A 12,002-nucleotide genomic window follows, 5' to 3' on the forward strand; every position below is an offset into this window, starting at 1 on the left:
CAACAGAAATATGTGGTTAGGTTTAGGAAAAGATGGCTTGGGTTCAAATCTTTGCTTTTGAAAGGATTATTTCTTCCATGTATGTCTTTTGCCCATCTTTTTTTTAATGAAGTCTCTCATAACTGTACAACCAACAAAATTGAGCATTTAGTTTTTTTAAGGAATCTGGGGACTTTCTCCACAGGCATCAAAACAGTTTTTTATATTGGTTACTGTTTCTTGTATTTGTAAAATTTGACTTGTTTACTGTTAATACAATTTTGTCTTCTCTTGTAATTTTCTGTGTAAATAGTGAACTTCTAAATGTCGGGAGGTAAGGTGCACTTCAGACACGACATGGGAAGACTGACACTTTTTACAAGGTTCAGAGAGCATGCACATGTTAATTATAGTGTGTTAACAGAGTGCCAGCATCTTTTAAGTGAAAGTATTCCTGCTCTTTGACACAAAACACCCCTGAGGGAGCCGCTTTAGTGCTTTTACATTGCCAGTGCATTCAGTTGCTCTATTTCCAGTTAGGTGTCATCTACAATATGATTAACTGTACTTGATGCTTTACTAATAGGTTTTCGCATTCCTGCATTTCCTTAGAATCACCCACATACATACGCACGCACGCATGTACACAGACACACACACACACACACACACAAAAGATGACCCAGCAGGTGGAACAGGTAAACAGCCCTTGAGGTGTTGGGGGGTGGGGGGGCTGGTTAGGTTGGTCGTAGGCACCAGGCAGACTCTCGGCTCTTGCTTCAGGTTAATTTGGAGAAATAAAGAGCTGAAACCGAGACAGAAAGTAGCAAGACCGGTTCTTTCCTGTGTACTCGAATAAAGTGCTGGATCAGGTAGAACAACAGCTTCTGCCATTTAAGATGTTTTTTTCTAACTCAACTGTGATCCTACGCTCTTCAGCCAGAAACAAAAGGAATTTTCCGATTCACTGTGTCCTGTGCCAAAAGTTTAATGTTTATAAAAAGCTGTATTGCTTTTCCCTCAAATGCCATATGAGCAAAATCCAAAGGTTGATTCTCTTTGTGCAAGTAGCATGATAAAAACTATTCAGTCAAAATAACTTATTTTTGTGGTCGCATCTTCATATTTCACTATCCATATACGGATTCTATAATCCATTAAATGTCCTCGGGATTGGACCTGCACTGTCGCCTCAACAAGTACCCCAAGCTAACAAAAGCCAAACATCCTTCAATGCACAAGAGCTGGCAGGAAACACTCTGAGCAGGCTGCAATTGTACATGACATCAACATGTTATAAATCTTAAACACCTCTTGAAAAGTGTAAAATAACACAGTTCTGCCAAGGATGAAAACTGGATTCTTGACACTGTAACTGGCACAAAATGGTGTCATCAGTGATGGAATGTAACCAAATTAATTTACTCAAGTACTGTTACCGAGCAGCAACTTGAAGAACTTTTCTTGAGTATTTCTGTTTTCTGCCACAATCATTGCACTTTTTTTTTTTTTTTTACTCCACTACATTTATTTCATAACTTTAGTTACTTTGCAGATTGCCTGCTGCGTTAGAGCAAAAGTAGAAGATTTTAGATGTATTTGCTCTACAAAACACAGATCAAAGATATGCTGAATATCAGATCTGACGGTTCGCCAGGCAGATAATCGTGCTGCATCAAAGCCAAAGTAACACATATTTAATTTAATTTAATTTATGCGTTGGCAAACACTGATTCAGATAATCAGAAATATCTTGAATATCAGATCTGATAATTCAGGCTAATAACTGATCTTCTCAAACTATACAGTATTTGAAAATATATGTATATTTAACTTTTAGTAATATTTTTGATGCTCAAGTAGATTTACTGCCTTTTAATCCTTAAGTACATTTACACTTTAAGACTTTTACTCAGGTACTATTCATAGTAACATTTTAACATGATGTCTTTACTTTTAATCATGACTTTGGGGTACATTTTTCAACAGTGTGTGTCACTGAACTTCACAAATCAAAAAAAATTGAACTTTTTTAGTTTTGACAAATGTGGAAACACATTTTTGCCAGTAAAGTGTTGATATACATATAAATCAAACTGACAACACGAGAACAGTGTCTGGCTGTTACAGTTAAATTGCATTTGTTTTTTTCTGAATGTGTGTGGGCACTACTGAGTTTTGTTTGAATAGTAATTTTGTTTATTTCTTTTCTTTCTTTTTTTTTGAATGCTTGTTTAGCAATTCCCTTGAAACCGTTGAAGAACAACTAACGTCTGTCATTGCCACTGAGCCTATCCAAGCACAATGCACCAAACTTACTGCTATCATAGGTCATCCTTTTATTTGACTTTGAATGTGTGGGCGGCTTATTTGCTCCATGATGATAAAAGGGCTGAGGACTAAAAGTAATATTTCCAGTAAAGTCAGTTTTCAATCTGCAGTGTCAAACCCTGAGACTAGCCAAAAAATATATAAGGCAGTGATTTATGAGAGTGTGCCTGAATATCTGTTTCTCTCTTTACTCAGTGGCCCATCATTACCATTCCAGCTCTTAATTACGTCTGATCCTCATCACACACAAAAGATATGTTAAGCAGCCAACATGCTGCTAAGGACGGCTAAGTATGTGACACCCTGATCTCATTAGGCTAGCTGCTAGCCGCTAATGGCTTCATTAGTGCTGGATGCTACTAAACCATTTAGCCACCATGAGCTTTGCCTCCTGGAGGAGGTTAAACCATTCAGCAATGATTGTGTGTTTGATAGGCCAAGTGCACTCATTAGCACATCACGTTATTAGTCACATGACAGATTTAAAATACATCATGCTCAGTGTTATGGCATGTACACAATATGTCAGCATGGCTCATCATCATATTTCGATCGTTTATGAGTGTATGGCTATAAGGGAAAAAGGTTGTACTTTGTGCATGTTCAGTGAGTCTAAGGTGTCTGCATACTGGAAAACTAGGCTCAAATTTCAAGTCAAGGCTGAAACCTCCCATCTAACCATGTCTAGTTCAGTCACACACTGAGAGCCTTCCAGCCTCGCAGGCAGACTGTTTGACCCGACAGGCGTCAAGCCCTGGCCTCAGGAAGAGCAGAAATTACTGATTACCGGGCCTCAATCAGGCTGATGTTGTTGCTATTCTTCTTTCCCATGATTCCCTCTCATTGCTTTGCATTTCCTCTCCTTTCCACCTCCTTATTCTACAAGGTAGACTGTCTCCACGCAGCAGTTTTACTTTCTTTTTTTTTTTTCCACTCTAATCACTTTGTTGCTGTTTCATGCCATGCAAGGCAGCATATTTATCTAAGATAACAGCTGGGTTTCCCCTTACTTTGTGGGCGATGGAGGATAATTGCTGCTGCTTGCTGCTGCTGTGCGTGTTTGCCTCCGTGTCCCAATGTTCAAGCAGATTGCTCCTGCTTGTTCCGAGCACAGCTACTGTTTGGACAGGAACAGGAAAACATCGTGTATATGGGGTCCTGCGTATGTCTAAATGAAGAATTGACAGTGATTGTACAGCACATTTGCCTGCACAAGCCTGCACATATTTGCACGTAAGAAGCTTCCCATCAAATAAGTGCACGGTATACAAATCTAAGTGATTCCAGTGAAAATTCCTGCTGCTTCTGAGCGTCTGAGCGTCAACTCAGGACACGTGAGTAGCTAACACAATAAAGTCTCTGGTCGTTATGTGTGACTTTTACACACAAGCCTGTCAACAACACCCTTCATGTCCCAGATGCAGTCATTTGAATTAATTGTTTTCCTGACATACACACACTTTTTCAAGCATTTTTTAAGTCTCACCTCCTCATGTAGACCTTCAGCTAAAAACTTCAATCTTGAAGATGTTCTACGGGGTTCATTCATTCTTTCAACATTTAAATACAATTTATATCAATTATGCCATTTCCCCCTTTTTAACTTTGTGTGCTCCTTGAGTTGGTAAAGATATAGCCAGCAATATAGTTCAGCTCCCTTTTTGCATCCTGCATCACATTCCCACTTTTCCAACTATTCACACTCTTTTCAGCTGTTAGACTTTAAGTCATAATCTAAATTCAAACCATATGTTTTATATTTTTCATACAATGAGTTTTATTCAACATTTCAACACCATCCAAATTATATAAACCCCAGATCCCACTTCTCCAACTCTTCATACAACTTCAGCTGCTAAAAAGTGACCCATATTTTTTTTTTTTATACATTATGAATTTCATTCAACTTTTAAATCCCATCACACCCTTACCTACTTTTAAAAACTACCCACAGTACTTACAGCTGCTTTTCCACACAAAGTAAAGCCAGCGAGTAATGTTTTTAGCACCAAATTTTAACCAAATCTTACTCTACACATTTCATACTCTACTTTTTTTTTTATACTTTCGAGTAATAACGCCTGCAGTGCTGGTTGGCGTCAGCTTTTCTACATCCAGCATTCACGCAGCAGTTTCTTCAGATATTGTTTTTCTAGCTTCAAACGTGTTGTATCAAAGAGAAGAGAGAGGAGGCAGCGAGCCGGCCTGACCATAGGGAATCATTTTAAGGGAAAAAGAGCTACTTTTAAACTTAGCAACACAAACAACTGACCAAGATAAACAACTTTTTTTTATCTTTACGTGGAAAACATTTAAGTGTACCCAGGATGAGATGCCGTGGCTCTCCCTGTATGCTTGCCTCACTGTAATCTTAAGTAATTGTGTTTAGAAAACACTTGAGCTGGAAGACTTCCTCCCTTTCAGAAAAGAGACTCACAAAAGGAGAAACCTGAGCCCAGGGCAATTCTTTATCTGTATCTGTCTCTGTGCTTGGCTGTTTGGTTTTTACATGACCTGGGTTTGATCATGCCTTTGATGGAACGAGAGAGAGGGTAGTTTCTGTTCAGACGAAGAGATTATAACATTTTTTAGTGGGCTTTATTATTTTTTTATATATATACACTACCGTTCAAAAGTTTGGGGTCACCCAAACAATTTTGTGTTTTCCATGAAAAGTCACACTTATTCACCACCATACGTTGTGAAATGAATAGAAAATAGAGTCAAGACATTGACAAGGTTAGAAATAATGATTTGTATTTGAAATAAGATTTTACATCAAACTTTGCTTTCGTCAAAGAATCCTCCATTTGCAGCAATTACAGCATTGCAGACCTTTGGCATTCTAGCTGTTAATTTGTTGAGGTAATCTGGAGAAATTGCACCCCACGCTTCCAGAAGCAGCTCCCACAAGTTGGATTGGTTGGATGGGCACTTCTTGCGTACCATACGGTCAAGCTGCTCCCACAACAGCTCAATGGGGTTCAGATCTGGTGACTGCGCTGGCCACTCCATCACCGATAGAATACGAGCTTCCTGCTTCTGCTCTAAATAGTTCTTGCACAATTTGGAGGTGTGTTTAGGGTCATTGTCCTGTTGTAGGATGAAATTGGCTCCAATCAAGCGCTGTCCACTGGGTATGGCATGGCGTTGCAAAATGGAGTGATAGCCTTCCTTATTCAGAATCCCTTTTACCCTGTACAAATCTCCCACCTTACCAGCACCAAAGCAACCCCAGACCATCACATTACCTCCACCATGCTTAACAGATGGCGTCAGGCATTCTTCCAGCATCTTTTCACTTGTTCTGCGTCTCACAAACATTCTTCTTTGTGATCCAAACACCTCAAACTTAGATTCTTCCGTCCACAACACTTTTTTTCAGTCTTCCTCTGTCCAATGTCTGTGTTCTTTTGCCCATCTTAATCTTTTTCTTTTATTGGCCAGTCTCAGATATGGCTTTTTCTTTGCCACTCTGCCCTGAAGCCCAGAATCCCGCAGCCGCCTCTTCACTGTAGATGTTGACACTGGTGTTTTGCGGGTACTATTTAATGAAGATGCCAGTTGGGGACCTGTGAGGCGTCTGTTTCTCAAACTAGAGACTCTTATGAACTTATCTTCTTGCACAGTTGTGCAACGCGGCCTCCCACTTCTTTTTCTACTCTGGTTAGAGCCTGTTTGTGCTGTCCTCTGAAGGGAGTAGTACACACCGTTGTAGGAAATCTTCAATTTCTTAGCAATTTCTCGCATGGAATAGCCTTCTTTTCGAAGAACAAGAATAGACTGTCGAGTTTCAGATGAAAGTTCTCTTTTTCTGGCCATTTTGAGCGTTTAATTGACCCCACAAATGTAATGCTCCAGAAACTCAATCTGCTCAAAGGAAGATCAGTTTTGTAGCTTCTGTAACGAGCTAAACTGTTTTCAGATGTGTGAACATGATTGCACAAGGGTTTTCTAATCATCAATTAGCCTTCTGAGCCAATGAGCAAACACATTTCACCATTAGAACACTGGAGTGATAGTGGCTGGAACTAGGCCTCTATACACCTATGTAGATATTGCACCAAAAACCAGACATTTGCAGCTAGAATAGTCATTTACCACATTAGCAATGTATAGAGTGTATTTCTTTAAAGTTAAGACTAGTTTAAAGTTATCTTCATTGAAAAGTACAGTGCTTTTCCTTCAAAAATAAGGACATTTCAATGTGACCCCAAACTTTTGAACGGTGTATGTATATATATATATATATATATATATATATATATATATATATATATATATATATATATATATATATATATATATATATTTTACTAATTCATATTCAGTGTGTGGAAACAGGCTTATATTGCACAGTATTGCATGTTACCAATACTGTGTAGGCTAGACACAGGATTTTTCTAAATATACATTATTATTATTATTATCATTATTATTATCATTAATGCGATAAAAGAAAACAGTTCAGAGAGGTCTGCGAGCACACGAGCAGCTCCGTGTCTGTATCCTCCGCCAGGCATCTAAAGGTGGCTGCACTGAGTGAAAGTAGAGGAAGCGAGTGTCAAGTTTTTCCTCAGGAAACAGAGTCAATTTCCACTTGGCTCGTGGACAGGACCGGAATTTGTTTTGCGTAAGCCCAGCTGGGTAAAAATAACTGAGTATAAAGGCGGAGGGCTGCAGGACGCTGCCTTTCACAACACCTGCAGGAGCAGAGGAAGGCAGGCAGGATTCGCCCTCGCTGCCATCTCTGGGATTCATAAAATCAAACCAAAGTCCTCGAAAAGTTGGTTGCTGAAATGAACTACTTCTTTTCTTTTCTTTTCTTTTTTTTGAGCTAGAATGGTTGATGGTGATTAAAAAAAATTATAAAATAAAAATGACCATAAATGACCAGATCAGGAAATATTTCAGGTTGTATTGGTTACATGTACGACAAAGAGTTTGCCAGAAAGTCACTTACAATCAGCTGTACATGACGTTACACTGTGAGGTCACAGTGTAACATGTGGACTCATGTAGACACCTGGGAGCTCTGACTGCCTGTTACATCTCCCATGTCCAAATTATTACATTGAAAGGCTCGTTGATGGTCATTATATCTTTTGTTTAATTGGCTCGGTCTGTTGCTGCTGATTGCAGATGTTAGTATAAACCACTCCATGAATTCCAGTGGTTGAATGGAGTAGCATTGTAACACATGGTAAATGTAGGCTTTGTGCATCTGGGGTTTAAAAAAAACTAATGCCAGCATATTGCTTTGAGCAAGTTGTAATATGACTTGCTCAGTATGCACACACACACACACACTGTTCCAAATTTGTGAACGTTAAACGGTATACTTACAAAACGTAATAACAATAATAAACAATAAAGTCTTATTTCTAAGGCTGCTCTCTCTCTCTATCTCTCGCTGTCTGTCTGTCCCTCTCTCTCTCTCTCTCAGGCCTCCACTGTCTGCAGCCATCCACCTGCATATTACCATATGACTGCAGGGGACTCACAGGGCTGTTGGGGAGGAATCATTAAGAAACATGTCGTCCTTTGTTGACACCGAGATAACCAGGTTGTTTCGATGAGCCACCGCTTCACACGTTTGTGTTTGTGTTAAACATGCAGGGATCAAGTCCGGACAAATTAACAAGGTGTGTGTGTGTGTGCGTGTGTGTGTGAAGAGGCCGGGACGAAACTGGAAAAAAAAAAAAGAAAGAAAGAAAGAAAGAAAGAAAGAAAGAAAGGCACGGAGAGTCAGTCACCACCTTGCTTGGGTCACGTTTTTTTTTCCTTACATAATCTCTCTCTTAAAAGGTTTTCATCTCTAACATCTGAATACATTGTTTCTCTTACATGTAAAATTGTCAGGAAGAGTATTTCGCGCACTGGCATTTGGACTTCCCTGCGCTCCACGACTTTACCCAGGCTTTGTGTCGCCCCCTGTACCTGCCTCAAGGGAACTGGGTTTCCCCCGAGAGAGCAATAAGCTGAGTTGCTGAGATAGAGAGCCATTTGACGTCTTTATTCTCCGCACATTCATTCGCGGCTTTTTGCCGTCTCACTTCAGATTGAAAAGACAGTGAGGAGCATCGTAAATTTCATATATGATCCTGTGGAAGAAGTTTCCTCTGGTTCTTTTTTTTTCTTTTCTTTTTTTTAAAATCATCCATATGAAACCATTAATGACGTTTCTGGTTAAACTTTTATGCACTTATGGAACTTACCTGTTGGCGCACCTGAATGCCATTTGATGTTTGCGCCGCTGGCTGCAGTGGGGGAGGTGTGTGTGTGTGTGTGTGTGTGTGTGTGTGCGGGGGGGGGGGGGGTGAGTCGAAGCCACACCTCCCGGTATTAGTTAAGGAACTATAAGAGGCTCCATCAGGACGGTTGACACACACACACTCAGCTGTCAACATTACCGGACAGGCGCTCTATGGACAGAGAGGACAACAGGCTCTGCTCGTTGTTGCAGTTTTAATTCTGTCTGTTTTGCTCCGAACTGACCGGTCAGCATGGCTGTGGCTGAAGCACTGATGCCTGCTGTGACATCGTTTTCAAGTGTCCAGGCGATGGAAGGGAAACAATTCCACAACGTAAGTCGATGATTTTAATGGTCGGAAACTGTATATGTTTTTTTTTTTGTATAATTAGTTCCGATGGCTGGCTCGCATTAGCAACTTGGCCCCCATCTAACTTCGTTCCCGTTTGCTCTCCTGCGCAGCTGTGTAAGGTGGACGACTGTGCGAGCAGCGGCGCAGACAACCCGCTCATCGAAGTGGAGTTCAGCATCCGCCAGTCTCCTGCTTTACCCCACAAGGACGACGACGAGCTGGGAAAGTTCTTGGACCTCGAGTTCATTTTGTCCAACACCATCGGCTCCGATGCTGGAGACGGCAGCACCAGCAGCGGGGACATCTCCCCGCCGCCGCAGCAGCAGCAGCAGCAGTGCGCGTACTCCCTGCCGGAGTCACCGGAGAGCTGCAGCAGCTCTGCGCCAGACTGCGGCGACAACCCTCCTCCTCACCTGGCCGCACAGGCATACCACGGCACCGTCAGCTACACGAGCGAGGGCCCGGTCCGCAGTCTCATGGCGGAGCTCCTCACGCCGGAGATGAACTACACGGGGGACAGCTCACCGGAGAGCGCCGGCAAGGCGAGAGGCGGGCGGGAGTACACCGAGCTGCGAGCGTTGCATTCGGTCACCATTCCAGCTCCTCCCGCTCATCACCACGCGGCCACGTCCCCTCCACCTCTTGGATACAAAATAAAAACCGAGCCTGTGGGTCAGTCCTGTATGATGGCTGCCGCTGGGGACTTTATTGGACAGATGTATGATAGGCAACAAATGCGTTCCGCGGCATTTACGCACCACCAGGCCGCGCACCCAGGCGCGCTGACAGGTTTCGGTGCGCACCACATGCAGCACCACGCACCCCAGGGACGCACGGACTGCCATCTGACTGGGCAAATGAACTCCATGAGCTCGCCTCATCCCAACCAACACCATCTCCAAAACCAGTACGTGAACGCGCCCTACCAGCCGCAGTACACACACCAGAGTGTGCCACAGTACCAGGGGCAGTACAGCATGCACAGAGAGTCTGTCCGCGTCCACCAGCAGCACCACCCGGCCTCCATGCAGGGGATGATGCTCACCCCTCCGTCGTCGCCGTCGCTGCTGGAGTTTTACGCGCAGGACGACGCGGGGAGCATCAAACAGAAGCGAGGCCGCAGGTCGTGGGCCAGAAAGCGCGCGGCCACGCACAGCTGCGAGTTCCCCGGCTGCGGGAAGACCTACACCAAGAGCTCCCACCTCAAAGCCCACACAAGGACACACACAGGTGAGCACACACGCGCAAAATTGATTCATGTCACCTGCTCATCCTGATTCCATTTGATTGTGTTCGTGCGATGTGATCTAAACCGAGTCCTTTTCTCGTGTCTCTCAGGTGAGAAGCCCTACCACTGCAACTGGGAAGGCTGCGGCTGGAAGTTCGCCAGGTCAGATGAGCTCACGCGTCACTTCAGAAAGCACACGGGACACCGGCCCTTCCAGTGTCACCTGTGCGAGCGCGCCTTCTCACGCAGCGACCACCTGGCTCTCCACATGAAGAGGCACATGTAGGCCGCATTAGAACTTCTGAACGCATATGTGTCCAAATCCATCATGGGGTCGTGCCCGGAGCATCCCAAGAAGAAGCACGAGTTGGTCCCTCAGTACTGAACAAAGGTTCCTGTAAGGGACTTGAGAATATGTGTGGTGCCTTGATCGAAAGTGTAAAGCAACCTTTTCACAAGTCATGGCAATGTATCTCCTGAGGGACCACACATGTGTTGCTGTTGGAACATGTCATGCTTCCAAAAGTCAAGTGCCTCTCCATCAGAGACAAGAATACATGCTGGTAGCTTCTGTACATATCTGTGGATATATGACTAACTTTGGCTAAATTATAGTTGTTTGTATTGGAAGATATTTCCTCACTCTTGTCTTTTGAAAAAATAAGTTATTGATTGTTGAGCGAGTGCCTTAACCAGACGGTGCATTTGCTTTCTAAAGGGGAATCCTCACTGTGGGCTGGACCCATAACTGTGCATATGTAAATAGTATTTTTTTTTTTGTAATGTTTACATCTTTATATCTTTGATACTAATCGAATCAGGTCAGGGTTGTTTTTTTTTTAAATCATTTTTTTGTTACTCTATTTTCTCAAGCTTGTCAGTCTACACAGTAATACATATCATAGATTTGTTCTTTGTCCTGTGAGGGTTTGCTCGAGCGATGTCAACAAATTCAGGTACTAAAACTCAATTTCAGTCCCGATTTTTCAGGATCCCAAACATCAAGTGTCTATTCGCCCTCACTTTACTCAGTGCAAATGTTATTAACAGCTCAGTGTTTATACAACACACATGTATTTTTGTGAAGTAAGATGTGTAAAGAATGAAGAAATCCCCCTGCGACCAATGGTTGAAGTGCTGTACTTGAAACAGAGTTGCCAATTTTCAAAAATGCATTTTTTAATGTGCTTAAGGGCTCAGAGAATAAAAGTACTTTTACAAATACAGAATGTTTGTCTTTGCTTCTTTTTCCCACTCACACGATTTGTTCGTGCTTTGCCACCCAAAAGTGTTTGTAGCACAGAGAGTGACATCAGTGGTTAGCCGTGGTGTCCTTATTCCACATTTACATCCCAACTCTGTCTGCATGTCCCACAATTTCAGCATGTAAATGACAGTCCACGATGAGAGGGACTGGATGTTCTAGTTGTACATCTCCACAAGTTACAGGTGTAGTTCAGGGGTGGAAGGAAGGGGTGCAGAAATTCTGACCAGACAAAGATGACCCACTGTCGAGTTGGATTTGACCAGAAATTTGTAGCAAAAAATGAAAAAAAAAAAAAGAATTTATTTATTTATTTATTTATGTATTTATTCTTTGTTATTATATATATATATTATATATGGGTTAGGGTTATATATATATATATACTTTTTTTCTTTTTTTTTGCTGTATCATATTTAGGGAGTAAAGTGACGTTATGCAATCTTTGGGCCCTAATACAGTTTCTTCGTCTTCACAATACAATAACACACACACACACAGATGTTGAGGTAAGGTAAGGTATATGTTTAGGTTCCTGCCTCACTCTGGATGACTGCCTGTAAGAGACTGCCCTCTACTGTTCACTTGTATAATA

At 42.2% G+C, this 12,002-nt stretch overlaps 1 protein-coding gene across 1 annotated transcript; it reads left to right on the forward strand.

Moving 5' to 3' along the window:
* The first annotated feature begins 8,686 nt into the window (after nucleotides 1-8,686).
* klf17 (Kruppel-like factor 17) lies at nucleotides 8,687-11,372 on the forward strand. Its single transcript, XM_037085175.1, has 3 exons — nucleotides 8,687-8,897; nucleotides 9,026-10,145; nucleotides 10,254-11,372. Exons 1-3 carry the CDS (start codon nucleotides 8,817-8,819, stop codon nucleotides 10,427-10,429), a joined length of 1,377 nt encoding a protein of 458 aa, XP_036941070.1. The 5' UTR covers nucleotides 8,687-8,816; the 3' UTR covers nucleotides 10,430-11,372.
* The last annotated feature ends 630 nt before the right edge of the window (nucleotides 11,373-12,002 follow it).

This window comes from Acanthopagrus latus, chromosome 21, assembly GCF_904848185.1.
Source record: "Acanthopagrus latus isolate v.2019 chromosome 21, fAcaLat1.1, whole genome shotgun sequence".
NCBI lineage: Eukaryota > Metazoa > Chordata > Actinopteri > Spariformes > Sparidae > Acanthopagrus > Acanthopagrus latus.

Excerpts from the sequence above, each read along its gene's own strand:
- klf17 (XM_037085175.1), top strand. The coding sequence starts at position 8,817 with ATGGCTGTGGCTGAAGCACTGATGCCTGCTGTGACATCGTTTTCAAGT. Across the intron at positions 8,898-9,025 it reads AAGGGAAACAATTCCACAAC|CTGTGTAAGGTGGACGACTG; the intron begins GTAAGTCGATGA and ends TCTCCTGCGCAG. Across the intron at positions 10,146-10,253 it reads CCACACAAGGACACACACAG|GTGAGAAGCCCTACCACTGC; the intron begins GTGAGCACACAC and ends CGTGTCTCTCAG.